Source organism: Aotus nancymaae, unplaced genomic scaffold (genome assembly GCF_030222135.1).
Source record: "Aotus nancymaae isolate 86718 unplaced genomic scaffold, 86718_ANA_hifiasm-v0.15.2.pri h1tg000041l, whole genome shotgun sequence".
In the NCBI taxonomy this organism is placed as follows: Eukaryota; Metazoa; Chordata; class Mammalia; order Primates; family Aotidae; genus Aotus; species Aotus nancymaae.
In genome coordinates this window covers 5,591,867-5,610,649 of record NW_026988455.1, presented here as the reverse complement: position 1 = coordinate 5,610,649, position 18,783 = coordinate 5,591,867, and the positions used below count along the sequence as shown (strand labels likewise).

The window sequence follows — 18,783 nt, the reverse complement described above, 5'->3', positions numbered from 1 at the left end:
ATTTGTGAGCTGTGTTCTTTAATTACTGTGAACTTTAAAAATTGGATCATATATGCTACATCATCTAGTTGTATTTGTTTCATCTGTGACACGATGAATGTGACATTTGGGACTGTAAGTGCCAAGTGGTAATGCAGCAATATTACTTTAAGTGAAACTTTCACTCCAGTGAAAAAGTCTCAATCTAAGAAGGCTTTGATCTTATTAACATAATTTTTAGGAGATGAAGGAAAAGATGCAATTGTGGCTTTTCGTTAAAATTAAAGTTTTAACACTGAAAATTAAAAGATCTGATAGAAATCCTTTTCCATCTTGAATTTTATTTTCCTTAGGTACTTTATGGTCCTCATTCAGGAAATGGCCTTAAAAATTGATCAGGGGTTTCTAGGAGCTATTATTGCACTGTTTACCCCAACAGCAGACCCTGAAGCTGAAAAAAGACGGGTACAAATTTTTATTTCTTAGGAAAATTATAAAATTTAAATTTAAATTAGAGCTTTTGAACTAATTGTAATAGAGAAAAAAATTAAAATAGAAATTCTTGATTTTAATTTTTTCAGGCAAAGTTAATCCAACAAGATATTGATGCTCTAAATGCAGAATTGATGGAGACTTCAATGACTGATATATCAATTCTTAGTTTCTTTGAACATTTCCATATTTCTCCTGTTAAGGTTTGTTGTAATTATTATTTTGAGAATTTTGTGAAATTGTTGTAGAACTTTTTAAAGGGTCTGTGGACGAAAGTAGGTTTTAATTTGTTGCATCATGTATTTGGTGGGAATTTTGTTTGATTAATCGAAATAATTAAGACAATTCCCTGTAACATATGTACAACCAAAATTCCCACTGAGAAACCACCAAAGCATGTTCTCTAGTTTTGAATTAATAACCCCCTTATTCAAGGAAGAAGCTGACAAAAGCATTTCTTAATTGAGCGTAGAAGTGCTTGCCAACATTTAATGTTTTGGTTGCACTTTGTAACTACTATCACTGTCTAAACAGAGAGCTATAATGGGTGCCCTAACCACAATGTGAAAACGCTGAAGTAGGTACTATACTGTTGATGTGGTGTTTTTCCTCCTTCCAAAACTTGATTGTAACTAAGGGAGTGGAAAATTGGATACCTTTCACTTGCCTGATTTTGTACTTTATGAACCCATTTCCTTTTCCCCTTTTGTTGTTCTTTTTAGCTTTTGTAGGAGAAGGTGATTGCTTAGTAAATTCACGAATGCTATCAACCATAGTGCTCGAAACTTGTGTAATGTAATGGGCCAGATTTATAATTAAGTAAACTCTTTAAAATATTGATGATCCTTTATATTCTCAAAACCTGTTCACAGCACATTACTTTCAATTGCATATACCAGTCCTTCAGCTAAATGAATAAATTTCTAAAATGGAATTATTATTTTAAATTGATACATTAGTTTGGTGATAGCAGACATATTGATAGTGTCAGGTTTAAAATTGATAATGTTTTATGTGATAGGTAATATACCATTTCTTTTTTATTTTTAAGTGAAAATCAGTTATTTGTGAGATTGAGCAATACCTTAAATATTTACTGAATGCTTATTCTCAAAGTTGCTATGGAGGTATAAAATGGCTTTATTTTATATGCTAGAGGAGTATTAATGATTGATAATTTCCATATTCATGTTCTCAGGCACAATGCGAATTGTGCCATGAATTCTAATGGCAAAAATTATGAACAACAATTATTTTCATAGCCCATAGTGACTTTTCCCTAGGGAAAGGCTGGATCAGTGTTTACTCGTGGTTACCTTTCTTGGATCCCAACACTCCCAGACTCTTCATGTGGCAGAAGGTCACATGAAAGAAAATAACCACAGGCTTTCCTGGCTTTGCCCCAATTTCACTTTACTTGAGCTCTATATTAGTTAGTTAATATGCCTAGGAAATGACAAAATGAGAAAGGAAATTCATCTACTTTATTTCACATATTGAATTACTTTTTGCCCGTTTCTTCTTGCACTATTGCACTAATGATAGCTTAGCACAAAGTAGCAGCTAAATGAGAATCTAAAATCTCATTTTTAAATACTAAGTTGGAGGGTCTGTGGAAGCTGAAAACCTTATTGTACTTTTAAAAACTTGACAGCTCGGTAACTTACCTTGTCATGTTATCGTTATTATCTATTATTTTGACTGTCAGATTACTTATGTGCCAGTTGACATGTTTTTCTTCTTAAAATGATTGGCCAGGCGTGGTGGCTCATGCCTATAATCCCAGTACTTTGGCAGGCCGATGCGGGTGGATCACGAGGTCAATAGATAGAGACCATCCTGGCCAATGTGGGGAAACCCCGTTTTTACTAAAAATACAAAAAATTAGCTGGGTGTGGTGGCGCACGCCTGCAGACCCAGCTACTTGGGATACTGAGGCAGGAGAATTGCTTGAACCTGGGAGGTGGAGGTTGCAGTGAGCAGAGATCGTGCCATTGCACTCCAGCCTGGCAACAGAATGAGACTCTGTCTCAAAAAACAAAAAATCCAAAATGATTACGCAATTTTTAAAAAGTTTGTTGGTCTGCTTCATATGAATACAATGGCATTTATATACATTGCATAAAATTAGAACTCTATTTTTGGATCAGACTAATTTGTATTTTATCAAAAAGTAAAGAGAATCAAATATAAGTGGGTTGTTCTGCTTTAATGTATAGTATCAAATAATGGCTTTCACTAGGACTCTAATCAAAAGACATTTTTTTGGTTTGTTTCTGTAACTACTTGGATCCTATATATGTAAATTTTTCACTTTTAGCTTTCATTTATTGAAAATTATTTTTCTTTTAGTTGCATTTGAGTTTGTCCTTGGGTTCTGGAGGTGAAGAATCAGACAAAGAAAAACAGGAGATGTTTGCAGTTCATTCTGTCAACCTGCTGCTGAAAAGCATAGGTGCTACTCTAACTGATGTGGATGACCTTATATTCAAGTAAGACTTCTGTTAGAGTACATTGGGAGGCAGGTGTACCAAGATCATGTTTCTTGATGTTAATTCTCTCCATTTGTGCATTGTTAGCTTAGGAAAAGGATAACTTTACTACTTACATTTGGAGAATTTGGTCCATTTGTGATTATACTCTTTAGGAATGCTTATTGTATTCATAAAGATAAGGTGAAAAGTCTTGTTTTCTTTGATTACTCATATCTAGATAATACATGAATGTAGAATAATTGAGTTTTTTAGTGATATATTATAAATTGACCATATTTTAAAACATAATTATATTTAGAAATATGTAATGGTAGATACATATAAATTAAATATTGTTATTGAATTTAAACTCAACAATGGTATTGGAACAAGTAATTATCTGGGTGAAAAAAAATTCCCTGTAGATCATTTTCACCTCACATGTACAGTACTAAATTTTGGAGAAAATGAATGATAAAATATAAAACCTAAACTGAAAAGACAAAAAAAGTAAAATCTCTGAATAGAGGATGTCTTTCTAAGTTTAAAATCACTGGAAAACATTTCAATGAAAAATACAAGGTATATTTAACCACATAAAAATCAAATATTTTACAACAAAATCAATGAAAACTATTAAAAAAACAAAAGACTGGGAAAATACAATGACAGAGAAAGGACTGTTATCTTAATATTAAACATTGATAACAAAAACCTAGTTTCTAATGGTTATAGTGGCCAGAGAACAGTAAGAGATAATTAGCAAAAGGGAAAACACGGTGATGGTGTTATTATTTATCAAAGAATACATGCATATTAAAGCAAATTATCACAGATTTTAAAATACAAACGGTTCTATTTTAAAATCCTATTTAATACTAGTCAGGGGTAAGTCTAAGAAATAGACACTTTTTATATACTATTGGTGTAAGTGGAAAACTACATTTGTTAGGAGCCATAAGTGTTTTGTTGCCTTTCACTCAGTAATTCTCTTTTTGGAATTTTTTTCCAAAAAGTAATCTAATCTTGAAGTTCAGTTAAAGAGTTATATTCAACACACACATGGCATCATTAATTATTTTACCAAAAATTGGAAATGTCTGACAGTAGAATTGTTTATTACGACACTGCCACATGGTGGCATACTATGCATCCCTTAAAAATGGTTATGTAGCGTTTTAAATAACATAGAGAAATACTTTTCCACAATGTTGAGTGTAAACAGGGCATACAAAACGTTTTAAACATTTTACCATTGCATAGAAAAAGAATTTAAAGTGGGAAATAAGAAAATAAACCTTTGTGGTGGGATGGTTGTTGACTTTTAAAAAACTTCTTCACTCTTTATCCATATATGAAAAACTTATGCACTGTTTTTATAATAATTTAGTAACCATTATTAGGATAATGACAAATTGTGTATGGTACATATACAAAGTCAATTGTGAAAGAATTGGCTATGATTAGAATTAGCTGTCATTCAAATTTTAAGTCCCATTTTTTTTTAATTATATATCTTGATATCTTTGAATCTTTCCTTTTTCTCCTCCCAGACTTGCTTATTATGAAATTCGATATCAATTTTACAAGAGAGATCAGCTTATATGGAGTGTTGTTAGGCATTACAGTGAACAGGTAATACCCTATCATAGTATTTCATAAGGAATATACTTTATAAAATAGCAAAACATTTGCATGTGACTGTATGGTGTGCAGTAATGTTTATCTAATTTACCTCACTTTGAAATATCCTTATTTAGTGGTTTTCTTCAATGATTAATTTCTTTATTTTCTTTCTTTATTTATTTATTTTGGAGACGGAGTTTTGCTCTTGTTACCTTTTTTTTTTTTCTTATTATACTTTAAGTTCTGGGGCACATGTGTCAAATGTCCAGGTTTGTTACATAGGTATACATGTACCATGGTGGTTTGCTGCATCTATCACCCCATCATCTACATTAGGTATTTCTCCTAATGCTGTCCCTCCCCTAGCCACCCAACTTCTGACAAGCTCCGGTGTGTGATGTTCCCCTCCCTGTGTCCATGTGTTCTCATTGTTCAACACCCACTTATGAGTGAGAACATGCAGTGTTTGGTTTTCTGTTCTTGTGTTAGTTTGCTGAGAATGATCGTTTCCAGCTTCATCCATGCCCCTGCAAAGGACATGAGCTCATCCTTTTTTATGGCTTCAAAGTATTCCATAGTGTATATGCCACATTTCCTTTATCTAGTCTGTCATTGATGGGCATTAATTTCCATTTCTTTAGTTCTACCCCTCTTTATACACCTTTTGAAAATTTTCCTCCTGTTCCTTTTTTTCCTTTGCAATTGTACTTTTACCACTTTGGGAAAGAATAGTGAATTTGTAGTCATTACACTTGATTTCTTTAGTGATTATAATTCCTAAACATAATCTAGTGAATCTCAAAGAGAATTTGAAGCCCATTTCCTCCTTGTGCCTCAGTTACCCTGTGGTTCAAGTATGTATGCGTAGAGACAGTAGTTGTTGCAGGTCACTTGGGTAAAACTGCTATACCATGGAACTGCAGGGTGACATCCTTCCTTCTACTGCCAGAATATTCCTACTCCTGTGACATATACAGACATTATGGCTGTTACATGTTAAAATGAGGATACAGTTTCCCTTATTTTTTGTTTTTGTTATTATTTTCCATCTAATTTATTAATAATAGTGATGGTAAAGTAGTAGTAAAAGCAACTAACAATTACTAAATTATGTATTCATTTAATATGCATACTCACCCATGCAAGGACAGTGTAACTTCCCTTTTAAAAAAAAATTTAATTTTCATTTTTTATAGAGATGGGGACTCACTATGTTGCCCAGGCTGGTCATGAACTGCTGGCCTCAAGTGATCCTCTCATCTCAGCCTCCCAAAGTGTTGGAATTACAGGCATAAGCTACCACACCCAATCTTACCTTCCATTTAATAGATTAGAAGACAGGCCATTAGATACTAAATGACTTGTACAAGGTCACATAACCGCTGCATGTCAACCTGTGCCTTAAACCTAGTTCTGTCTAATTTAAAAGGTCCGTGTAAAGTATTAGCATTGTGCCTGGCACATAGTCGAAGATCAGTTAGTGGATGTGGTGGCGGTTATTCCGTATAGCTTTCTTTTAACACAAACTTAATCAGTAAATCTCTTTTTTTCTACTTCATTATGATCTGTCTTACAGCAGTTGTGAGGACTTAATTTAATTTCTTTTTTAGTTCTTGAAACAGATGTATGTCCTTGTATTGGGGTTAGATGTACTTGGAAACCCATTTGGATTAATTAGAGGTCTGTCTGAAGGAGTTGAAGCTTTATTCTATGAACCCTTCCAGGTATTGACTTCTTACTTATTTTAAGGATAGATATAGAAAAATGAATGTTCTATTTTTTAATGACAAATAGTAATTTGCATTGTAATTGTATCTGGGAATTGAATAATGTTCAAATCACAAAAGTATATCAATTTTATATTTTTATTTAAGGTACATAAGATAACATTGGGTGATTGCTTAGAATTTAATGAACACTGCCCACATTTGCCAGGATTTAATGTAGTTGTAAGAATATTTAGAGCGCTGAGTAGATTAGGATTTTCAAGTCTGTACCACCACGTGGAAAGGACTAAGAGGGCACTGAAAGCAAAGTTTGTTTCATTTCAAGCTTTTATCTAACCTATTCCCCTCCATTTAAAGGGCCTACCAGCCCAGTGTATGAGGGTTTTAGAAGAATAAAGCAGAGAAAATAAATGGGAGAACAAGACAGCAAAAAATTTGTGGACTCTTACTCTTATTGCAGCTTGTTTTAGCAACCTGATGAAACTTAGTTCTGGGAGGCCAACTTCAAATTGTAATTGAAGCTAGTGATTTATACCTATCCAATTTTTGACTTAAAGGATTTACTAAGATTGTGTAAGTTGGAAGTGTCTTCAAACACAATAGATACTCTATCCATACTTGGGGTAGAAGGTGCAAATTGATTCATCACAATGTTTGTGGATTTTTACAGACAAAAATTCTTCATGCAAACCCTGAACTATTAGATTAAAAGTCTTAAACTTATTTAAATTTTAAATAATAAGGTTTTCGTTTTTGGCCAGGGTGCTGTTCAAGGCCCTGAAGAATTTGCAGAGGGGTTAGTTATTGGAGTGAGAAGTCTCTTTGGACACACAGTAGGTATGTATCACATATTTGTGTTTATGTATATATTGTTTGTTATATTGTTGTGAAATATGAAAAACAAATGCTTTCATTTAATAAAAAAAGGGATCACTTTCTTAGTAATCCCTTTTAAAAGATGTATTTCCTTGTTTTTAAATGGAAAATAAGTTAACAGTGGCCTGTTGGTTTTTTAATATGTCTTTGTATATTTTAAATAATTTTGTTTCTTTTCTTGTTAGATGGGAAAAGTTAATTTCTACATTTCTTATATGGCACAGCATTTTATGCTCTTATTAGTTTAAAGCAATTGTTTGCTATTTATTGTGATAATGCTGTTTATATAAACAATGTAACTTCTCTGAGCCTTAAAAAATTTTTAAATTTTAATTTTAATTGACCTTAATGATTGTATATATTTATGGGGTATAGAGTGACATTTTGATACCTGTATACAATGTGTAGTGATCAAATCAGGTAATTAGTATATTTATTACCTCAAACATTTATTATTTCTTTGTGTTGGGAACATTCAAAACCCTCTCTTCTAGCTATTTGAAAGCATACAATAAGTTGTTTATTATAGTCACTCTACAGTGCTATGGCACACTTGAACTTATTCTCCTATCTGGTTGTAATGTTGTATCCATTAACCAATCTCTCCCTATCTTCTTCTCCCCCTACCCATCTCAGCATTTAATAACCACAGTTCTGTTCTCCAATTCTATGAATTCAACTTCTTTAGCTTTCAGCTGTGAATGAGAACATGCAGTATTTGTCTTTTTGTGCCAGACTTTATTTCACTTAACATAATGTCCTCCAGGCTCATCCATGTTGCTATGAATGACAACATTTAATTTTTTAAAAAATGTCTGAGTAGTATTCCATTGTGTGTGTATATATATATCACCTTTTCTTTGTCCATTCTTCCATTGGTGGACACTTAGATTGATTCTGTATCTTAGCTATTGTGACTAGTGATGCAGTAAACATGGGAGTGCAGACATCTCTTTGATAAACTGATTTCCTTTCTTTTGGATATATACCAAACAGTTGGATTGCTGAATCATACGGTAATTCTCGTTTTAGTTTTTTGAGGAGCCTCCATAGTATTTTCCATAATAGCTGTATTAAGTTATATTCCCACTCTCAGTGTGTAAGCATTCCCTTTCCTCCACTTCCTTGACAGCATTTGTGATTTTTTGTCTTTTCTGTAGTAGCCATTCTAACTGGGGTGAGATACTATCTCACTGTGGTTTTGATGTGCACTTTCCTGATGACTATTGATCTTGAACATTTTTTCATATATTTGCTGGCCATTTGTATGTCTCCTTTTGAGAAATATTCAGATTGTTTGCCAATTTTTAAATCAGATTGTTTTCTTGTTGTTAAGTTGTTTGAGTTCCTTGTATATTCTAGATATTAATTCCTTGTCTTTGATAGGTGGTGCAGCAGGAGTTGTATCTCGAATCACTGGTTCTGTTGGGAAAGGTTTGGCAGCAATTACAATGGACAAGGAATATCAGCAAAAAAGAAGAGAAGAATTGAGTCGTCAGCCCAAAGATTTTGGAGACAGCCTGGCCAGAGGAGGAAAGGGCTTTTTACGAGTAAGTTCTCTGTTGAATCTTTAAGAAATCTGCAACTTAAAAAAAATATGTGTATTCTAGCTGGTTGTATGAAACTTAGACTCTTCCTTATGAGTCTAGGCCTGTTAGAATAGAAATAATGATAAAGTATGGACTTCCCAGTTTCCTTTTGCTCCCCTCCCTCATTGTCATCACCAGATCTATCCCCTGAATTGCCAGATTTTGTAAAACTGTAGTGATGACTGGTTAGAACTGGTGAGAAGGTGAGGAAGTGAGAAGTAGAGATACGTGGTACCAGTGGAAACTAGAGGAAGAAGGAACTCTGCAGGTTATCAGCAATTGACTGTTTCTTTAGAAGGGATGTATGAAAGTTAATTGTTGGTAAACCAGGAACTGCCTTTCATTACTTTTTAAGACTTTTTAATTATATAGGTAATATATAAATACTGTTAATTATATAGGTGATATATGAATGTTCTTCTTAAAATAATTGTAAGAACTTACAAGTTATTCTTTTAATAAGTAAATAAGACATTAAAAGTAAGGGTAGACTAATCATCCCTCATCGGTTTCCAGTTTAAGTGTGTATCCATCAGTTCTCTTTCTGTGTGTTTTCAGAATATACAGGTAGTTTTACTACTATTACTTCACAGTGATTAAGAATGTATTAGTATATTCATGTTTTAATTTTGGAAATAATTTTAGGAAACTGACTGCTGTGTTTGTGATAGTAATTTGTAATGTTGGATATCATAGTCACTAAGGCACTTTATTTGCCAGGTTATCAGGTATCCTTGGGAGGTCCCTTTATTTTCAGTTTTCTGCACTTCCACTAAGTTACAAAGTAATCTCATTAAAATCTATAATTAGATCATAAATATTACTTGGCTCGACTCACGCATTTTGCTGATATGGAAACTGAGACTTACAGATTTCCTCAACTGCCCATGGTTACATACCTGACTGGTATCATAACCAGATTTAAAATCCTTTTACCTGCTTTACTCCTGTTTCTTTTATAACATTTTACTCCTACTAGGTGCTTTCATTAAAATTTGCTGTGATATAATATTTGAAAAATCATAGTGCTAACTTATATGTGTATGTTGTTCACATTATTAAGTCTTCAATTTTTTGTTGTTGTTATTTCCAGTATGTCTATAGAGCCCTCTAGTGGTTGGTTTAAAATTAAATGCCTTCCATTCAGTCTAGACTATGTGTTTGATTTCTCTTTCAGGGAGTTGTTGGTGGAGTGACTGGAATAATAACAAAACCTGTGGAAGGTATGTTGAAAATATTGCCTTCCTTTACAAAATCTGAAGACTTAATGCGTGGTAAACGTAATATATGTTATTGATGCTAAATACTTGATTGAGAAAATTACTGACTGAATTTTATATTCATAGCTGTAAGTTGCTCAATGAATATATTTTCCTCAGAAAGTAGAGAGGTTAAGTAGGAGATTATGCTTCAGACTTTGAATGTTATTTTTAGCAGGGCCAGAGGTAAACTAGATTTGTTTGGGCCCTCAGGAGCAATTGACTCAATTTTGCTGCTGTTGTTTTTATCACATTAAAAAAGCACATTGCTTCTTCAGTGCAATCCCTATCAAAATCCCAGTTGGTTTCTTTGCAGAAATTGACAAGCCAAGTCCAAAATTTATATGGCGATTCCAGGGATCTAAAATAGCCAAAACAGTCTTGAGAAAGAAGAACAAAGTTGGAGGACTTCTACTTCTGAAATCCAAAACTTACTGTAAAGCTGCAGTAACTAAGACAGTGTAGTACTGGCAAAAGTATAGATATGTAAAACAGTGGGATACAATTGAAAATTCAGAAATAGATCCTTACTGATGATGATCTTTGACAAGAATGTCAAGATAATTCAATAGGAAAGAACCGTCTTCAACAGATTTGCTGGGACAACTTCATATCCACGAGCAAAAGAATGAAATTGGACCCCTACCTGTACTATATGTAAAAATGAGTTCACAATAGATTAAATACCTAAATTTTAAATACCTAAATGTAAGAGCAAAACTATTAAACTCAGAAGAAAATAAAGGAGTAAATCTTCATGACTTTGGATTAAGCAAAACCTTGCTTTAAGATACATAAATGGGACTACATCGAAATTTAAAATTTTTGTGCTTCAAAGGACAACCATGAAGGAGAAGACAGTCCACAGAATGGAAGAAAATTTTTGCAAATCATATATGTGATAAAAGACATATCTAGAACATATAAGGAACTATTATAAATCAATAAAAAGATGAATAACACAATTTTAAATAAGCAAAAGATATGAATAGACATTTCTCCAAAGAATATATACACATGGCCAATAAGCACATAAAAGGATGCTAAACATTATTAGTCAGTAGGGAAATGCAAGTAAAAACTATGATGAGATGCCGTTTCATACCTACTGGGATGGCTAGCTAGTATCAAGTGTCAGGAGGATGTGGAGAAGTTGGAACCCTCATATACCAGTAGTGCGACTATAAAATAATGCAGTTGTTTTGGAGGAAAATAGTCTGTTAGTGCTTCAAAAAGTTAAACACAGAGTCACCATGTGTCCCAGCAATTCTACTCCTAGGTTTACACCCAGAAGAATTGAAAGCAGGCATTCAAACAAAAACTATGCACAAATGTTCATAGCACCGTTATTCGAGATAACTGAAAGATGGAAACAACCCGAATGTCCATCACCTGATGCATGAATAGACAAAAGGTGATATTTCTATACATTACAATAGTATTCAGCCATAAAAAGGAATCAGTTACTGGTACATGTTACAAAATGGATGAACCTTGAAAATGTGATGCTAAGTGGAAATAAACAGTTGCAGTATACCACATATTACATAATTCCATTTGTCTGAAATGTCCAGAATAGGCAAATCCATAGGGATAGAAAGTATCTCTAGGTGGTTACCTAGTCTGGAGTTGGGGAGGGGCAGGGAGAAATGGAGGTACACTGGGTAGGATTTGTGGGGGAGAGGTTGGGGGAAATGGGGAATGACTGTAACGGATAGGAGGTTTCTTTTTAAAATGTTTAGCATTTTCTAAAATGGACTGTGGTGATAGTTGTGCAAGTCTGAATATACTGAAGGCCACTTTATCCTAAAATTTAGTTTGTACATTTTGTACAAAATGGCAAATTTTATGGTATATGAACTACATATTTCAATAAAGTTGTTACATATTTTTTAAAAGTATGCTCCTTGAAAAATCTGATGGTCAGCATTAAAAAAGAGAATGTGTTTTGGTCCCTTCTTACACCTGCAAGTTACAGGTACTGATGTGACTCCTAGATCAGTAGTTCTCAAACTTGAGCATGTATCAACACCACCTGGAGTGCTTATTAATGCCCCCAGAGATTCTGATTCAGTAGGTCTAGGGTGGGGCCTAAGAATGTGTGTTTCTAACACACTTTGAGAATCACCATTTTATCACATTAGGATTAAATTTAACTTCTTTAGAAAGCCAAATTTTTGTAACTTCCTGGTTAAAACAGTTCAGTGTCTGGTCCCAGTTTCGATTGAATTCAAACTTGCTCATTTTAAAATATCTTTTTTCATTTATTGTCATTGGACATTGAATTTCTGAAGGTGCCAAAAAGGAAGGAGCTGCTGGATTCTTTAAAGGAATTGGAAAAGGGCTTGTGGGTGCTGTGGCTCGTCCAACTGGTGGAATCATAGATATGGCCAGTAGTACCTTCCAAGGCATTCAGAGGTAATTGAGTGTGCTATGTGCAGGTTTGTCTCTGTGTGCTAATTATTACAAGAAACACATAAATACATTAGATAATTTGCCTGCTCTTAAGGATCTTAAAGCCTAATTGAAAGCTGTGATGGCTTTAAAACATACAGCGCCACCAGAAAGGAATAAGAAAAGACATATTTTCTGAATTTCTCTTTTATTCAACAAATGTTTATTACCTACCATGTGCCAAGCACTGTGCTAGACACCAAGGATACAGAGAGTAGATGAGCTAGGCCCTGGTTTTATTATTTTGATATTTCTTTTTATTTTAGAAAAGCTTGGGGGACTTGGAGTCATTTTAATATTTTTTGCATTATTTGGGGAAAATTATTTAAAATTACTGATTTTTTGTGAAATATTTATGTATTTAATGAACACACACATTACTTTGAAAGACTGTCACGTATTTTCTTGATGCCTTATTCAGGGCAGCAGAATCAACTGAGGAAGTATCTAGTCTTCGTCCCCCTCGCCTGATCCATGAAGATGGTATCATTCGTCCATATGACAGACAGGAATCTGAGGGGTCTGATTTACTTGAGGTAAATTCTGTTCTTCATGGTCATGAGTGACATGGAATTTTAATGATTTCTAGGTCCAGGATTTCATGGGTGGTTCTTAAAGTTCCTGATTCATGAACTTCTTTAAGTATTCTACATAGTTTGTAGAATAGAATTTGATTATTTGTTTTTCATTTGAGCATGTGTTTAATTGAAAATATAGATTTTTTTTTCTACACAGGAGTAAAGCTTTTTTTTTTTCAGAAGCGATAATGTTAAGTTATAGGTTATATCACTATTTCTGTGATAACTTATTTAGTTAACATTGTTAATTTTGGTTTCCTGCTTTGTACCTGATTACTGGAACTTCATTGCTTCCATTTCTCCCAAACAAATCAATTTTTTTGAACTACTTCATCAATCTAGATTTATTCCAGTAAATAGAATGGGGTGGGGAATAAAGTATTATGTATAATTATGATCTTGCTAAATCTTAAAGAAAATTTAAGAGCTTTTAGGCGCTTAGTTTTAACTTTACTATGTTTTGATTATATATATATATATATATAAATTTCTGTTCTCCCATGACAGCCTTTCCCCCGAAAGAGATTTAGTAATATTTTTCAACCTTGACTTTAAAATAAAATCCCTCTTAATTGTTCTTTCTTTGGTTTTTATTGTATATGTTTACATTTTATCTATATTTCTGCATGCTTCTAACTTTATTTTCTTTGTTTTTCTGCCTACACAGCAAGAACTGGAAATACAGGAATAAATGTTTCCTAAACTACTACTTGATTTCATCCTTAAAAATCAAAACAAACTGTGGTATTAATTGACTGTGTGTGAATTCCATTGTCAATTTTAATGAAATTTTCTTTAAAACTCTCACCTCCATCTGAACTTTCATAGTAGTGACTTGACTACAAATAAAAACTTGTGGTATTCCTGGTAATACTGTCCAGAAATAAGAGATTAGCACAAAATATTAAAGGATGCAGAGAATCAACTCTTTTCTCTGTTTAATAGATTGACTTTAATTGACTTTAATAGACTTTATTGAGCTCAGAAGCAGATATTGTTACTATCATTTCAAAAATTTTATCTTTTTGTATGGTGTTCATGTGCATTTCCGGTAAAATTGAAAAACAGGACTATTTTATGTCCAATTTAGTGAATGTGTTCTTTATGTTTGTGAGTCCTGATGATGCAATTACATAGGTTTCTGTTTCACAAATGACTCTAAATTTACTGAAGTTACAAGACTATTTACTGGAGCATCTGCTTTAATAATTGAAGTGTCAGTTGCTCTGATCCTGCCCTTAGACCTCAAATAATAGTTGGCACATGAATTTTGAGGATGTGTTTTCTCATCCTTCTGTTTCCTATTTAACCCCTTGGTACTGTTGCTAATAAATGATAGTCATTTTATAATTGTGTTATATACATTTTCAGCCTTTAGCATTTCTGCTTTTCAAAAATTGAATCTCCTTGTTGGTTATGCTTATTTCATAATTACTAGTTTTAATTAATGTAGATAGAAGTTGAACATGTAATTAGTCAAATTGCTGTGTGGCCCTTGAATATATAGAGGTCTTTATTTTTAAAAACCAACCTTTTGCATTTAAATCCTTAGAGATTTATCTTAATGAGAGAAAAATAATTATAAATCATTATTTTTGAAATTAGTACCCTCTTAGTGCTCAACATATGTTTCAATTTCTTTTTTTGTAATAAATGATGAAAATGTTTAATTTAACAATGTCTTATCTAGCAACTTTTATGCTTCTCCTCAAAAATGAAGCCAAAGTATAAACATAGATTTAATATGTTGTGTATTTGAAGAGAATGAAACTATTAACATATAACTGTTCAGTTGGATTATGTATTTTAAGGATTGCAGTTATCAAAATAATAAGTTGAAGTTTATGTTTAAAATAAGCACTTTAAAGAAGATAGACTGACATTCAAAAACCAGTCTGTGCTGAATATACAAAGGAAATGACTTCTGTCCTTAAAGAATCAAGTATAACAAAACATGTAGATGTTAATGGTAGCTGACAAACCTTTCTTGTGCCTAGAAACTTGAGCGACGGCAAATATGTCACCGCATTCAGTATTCTAGGAGAGTCAAGCACAAATAACTACTTCAAGATGCTATCTTAAATCATTTCTAGTAGTTTCCCTCCTGAGATTCTAAAATAAAAGTAACAATTTTTAATTTTACTGGATATATTGCTATTTTAATGAGACTTACTTTTGAGAACTTCTGTAACAATATTTTTTCTTAAATGTTGAATTTTTGTTTAGCTTTTTATGTTAATCTTTTCCTTGTGATATCTTTTTATAACTCTATGTCAAAAAGGACAAAACTTCAAGAAACTTTTAATTATTTTATTTAAACATATAATCATTTTGTCTGATTTATTAGTTTTAAGATATCAGACAGCTTTTGAAGCTTTGATGCATTATTATAATTACTGGAAGAAATAGAATGATATACACTAATGAGAGAACTTGATAGTTTTTGCCATAGATGTCAAGTGTGGTCATGGAAAATGGAGATATTTAGGCTATTTCATCTTTGCCTGTCTTGCTGTCATCAGTTAGTTGGGTAAAAATATTTATTGGTTATTGATTATTTTGACTGCACTGGATATACAAAAGAAGCCTTCTATCCTTAAGGGACAAAGTATAACAAAACATGGAAATATTAAAGAGTATTAGAGTATAAAATTATATCCTTTTAGCCCTTTGTAATATGGGCAAGTTCTAAATAGTTTATTTGGGGATCTTTTGATCCTTATTTTCTTTTTTCTCCTGAGTAATGCTCTGTATTCTTTAATACTCATCTTTGAGAGTTACTAAATCATATATTATGTTTTCCTGAGATGTTCTATTCTACTTATCCTCTAGTCTTCATATTTATATGTGTACATACATATATATACACATAAACACATATATACACATAAATATATATACATACATTATGTATATATAATCATTTAATACTCATTTTCGTTCACATACTTATTATGATCATACAACATTTAAAGCAACATTCCTTGCTTTTTCATTTTCGTTATATTTTTCCATGTTCTTAGAAGTGATTCATTAACATTTTAAATTCTTATATATATGACTACATATACATTATTTGTATGCATATATAGTCATTTAATACTCATTTTCGTTCACATACTTACTATAATCATGCAACATTTAAAGCAACATTCCTTTTTCATTTTCGTTATATTTTTCCATGTTCTTAGAAATGCTTCATTAACATTTTTAATTCTTATATATATGACTATATATATATTGTATGTATATATAGTCATTTAATACTCATTTTCGTTCATATACTTATTATGATCATACAACATTTAAAGCAACATTCCTTGCTTTTTCATTTTAGTTATATTTTTCCATGTCCTTAGAAATGCTTCATTAACATTTTTAATTCTTGTGTTACCATCTGTTTAGGTAACATTACATTGTGCTTTTAACTCTCTTAATTCATGACATTAAATTTGTTTATTACTTTACTAACAGTAATAATGCTGTAATAAGCATCTTTATACATTTTGCTTTTTTGTATCTTGTTTGCTTTTTCATATTTCCTTAGAATTTATTTGAAAAAATTGAATTACGGGGTAAAGGGCTTTTGCAAAGTATTGTTAAATTCCTCAAGTTGCATTTTTGGGAAGGATACATGAATATTTTATCAACTACTTTGGTCTTCTGCTGCCATTAGTGACTGAATATCTTAATCTGAATCTCAGAGTGTAATGGGTTTTTAGTAGTGCTGAAAACAAGGTTTTCTAAAGTGTATTATGGTGATAAATTATATTGTAAAAGCTCTCAATGGTTTGAAGCGCAATCGCCTGATAACTAATGCATACAAGATAGAAAGTGGGTAGTATTTCTTGTGCTTGCATTTCAAATATAAATATTTTAACATTTAAATTTCAAGCTGAAGATAAATGCATTAAATTATTAAATTTATTTCCCATTTTCTTGTTGAAGAAATTAAGGCATAAATATTAAAAGATTTTAGCTAATTTGCACAAGTGAATTGTGAAACAAGTGACTATTACTATGAAACTGCACTCTTCTCTGAGACTCATTCTGAAGATGAGATCCCAGTTCTTTTTGGATCCCTCTTCCTTATTCATGGCTTTTTGCAATTGTCAAGGAATGACTAGGTACCAAGCAACTTTAAAAAAATGTATACTTAAGCACTGAAATAATATCAAGTGTGATTTCTCTGCTTGTGGTTATATTGGTTGTGTTGTCCTTTTAACAATATTGGTGTTATATTCTTGGTCATAGAGTGTCAAGGTCTTATTTATTCAGTATATTTATGTTCTGTATTTTCATATATATTATCTATTTTCAACCGTGTATTATATATAATGTCAGTAATATTTCATTAGCATCCATTATTTAAAAAACTCTTGTTTTTAATATTTGACTAATTCAAGTCACAATACTTTTGAGATAGCTGAAAAGGAAAATAAATGTGTTTTAATGTGCTACTACTTATATTTGAATTACTTTATGCTTACATTTGTCTCTAGAAATAAATTGTGCCAGCTATTTTGAAATCTTAGAAATTCTTTGTTCATCCTAATATTGTCATATTTTCTTTACTATAAGAAATATAATTTGATACATAAATATACTTCTCAATGCATGTTTAATCTATAAGATCAAATATTCAAAGCATTAAACATTAATTATCTTGGAATTTTATTATGTGTATAATTAATTATATATTCATACCTCTATTTAAAGCAGTGGTTCTTAATCTTTGAAAGAGATCACAGACTCCCTTCTGTGATTGAAAAAAAAAACTGACAAAAAATATGAACCGTGCTCTGAAAAAAGTTGAATTAGAAATGTAGAACCACATGAATTAGAAAATGTAGAACCACATTTTCAAAAAATTTTCTATTTTATGTTTGGTGCTTCAGAGACACACCCAAAGTCCTACCATGGACTTCTATTTCAGAGCCCCTGTAATGTTAATGTAGTTATTTTATATTAGCATATGTTTATATGTTTCTTAATTAAAACGTGATGATTGCTGGCAGATATTTTAATATTTCTAAGTTACTACAGAACAAAATGTATTTTACCAGAAGATCACTTGGTAAGCATTTAATACATATTTTTCTCTTAAGGCAACAGTGGAAGTTAACTTACAAACATGCTGTGAATATTTTTCTAGCTTCATGTATCAATATGTAGAATTGTGCTGTTATTTCTAATAAATGTTTTCCTAACACTATTATAATTAGCTAATATGCAGTATTGTAAATACTACTTACAGCATATACTTCTCAAATCTAGAGCCTGGTTTCCTTTTCAGAATCATATCAAAAAGTTGGAAGGAGAGATTTACCGATACCACTGTGCTGTTCCTGGAAGCAAGAAGACAATCTTTATGGTTACAAATAGGTATTGACTTGAAGTGACATTTTTTTCAAATACTACTTAGTTGCATAGGTCACAAGAATTTTGAAGGCTAAACTGGCAGAGGATTTGGAGAATTTACTTAAAATTCTCCAAAGTGAATGGCAAAATGTTCATTTTCATAGAATCACAACAATACAGATCTAAATATTTCCTCTGAGATTTTCCGTTCCAACCTTCTCATTTTAAAGATGCTAAAACTGAGATATCTTTGTGGCTTAGGGACTTATCCAAGTTACACAGTGTAGCTTAGGAAGTTATTCACGTTACACAACTACTGAGAGAATCTAGAATAGGCTTTCTACCTATAATAGTGATACCCTTATTCA

General features: G+C 32.0%; 1 protein-coding gene across 4 annotated transcripts in view; it reads left to right on the top strand.

Moving 5' to 3' along the window:
* VPS13C (vacuolar protein sorting 13 homolog C) overlaps nt 1-18,783 on the top strand; it is a 205,784-nt gene that overhangs the window by 177,916 nt on the left and 9,085 nt on the right. For 2 of the 4 annotated variants that reach the window (XM_064361368.1, XM_064361367.1), the window contains 11 exons: nt 333-444; nt 561-674; nt 2,824-2,963; nt 4,499-4,580; nt 6,182-6,295; nt 7,060-7,135; nt 8,561-8,724; nt 9,941-9,986; nt 12,317-12,440; nt 12,898-13,012; nt 18,351-18,439. In XM_064361368.1, the coding sequence (XP_064217438.1) occupies nt 333-444; nt 561-674; nt 2,824-2,963; nt 4,499-4,580; nt 6,182-6,295; nt 7,060-7,135; nt 8,561-8,724; nt 9,941-9,986; nt 12,317-12,440; nt 12,898-13,012; nt 18,351-18,439 (1,176 nt within the window). Of the gene's footprint in view, nt 1-332; nt 445-560; nt 675-2,823; nt 2,964-4,498; nt 4,581-6,181; nt 6,296-7,059; nt 7,136-8,560; nt 8,725-9,940; nt 9,987-12,316; nt 12,441-12,897; nt 13,013-13,721; nt 18,440-18,783 lie in introns of those variants that run through there. The other 2 variants (XM_064361370.1, XM_064361369.1) reach the window with 1 other exon arrangement.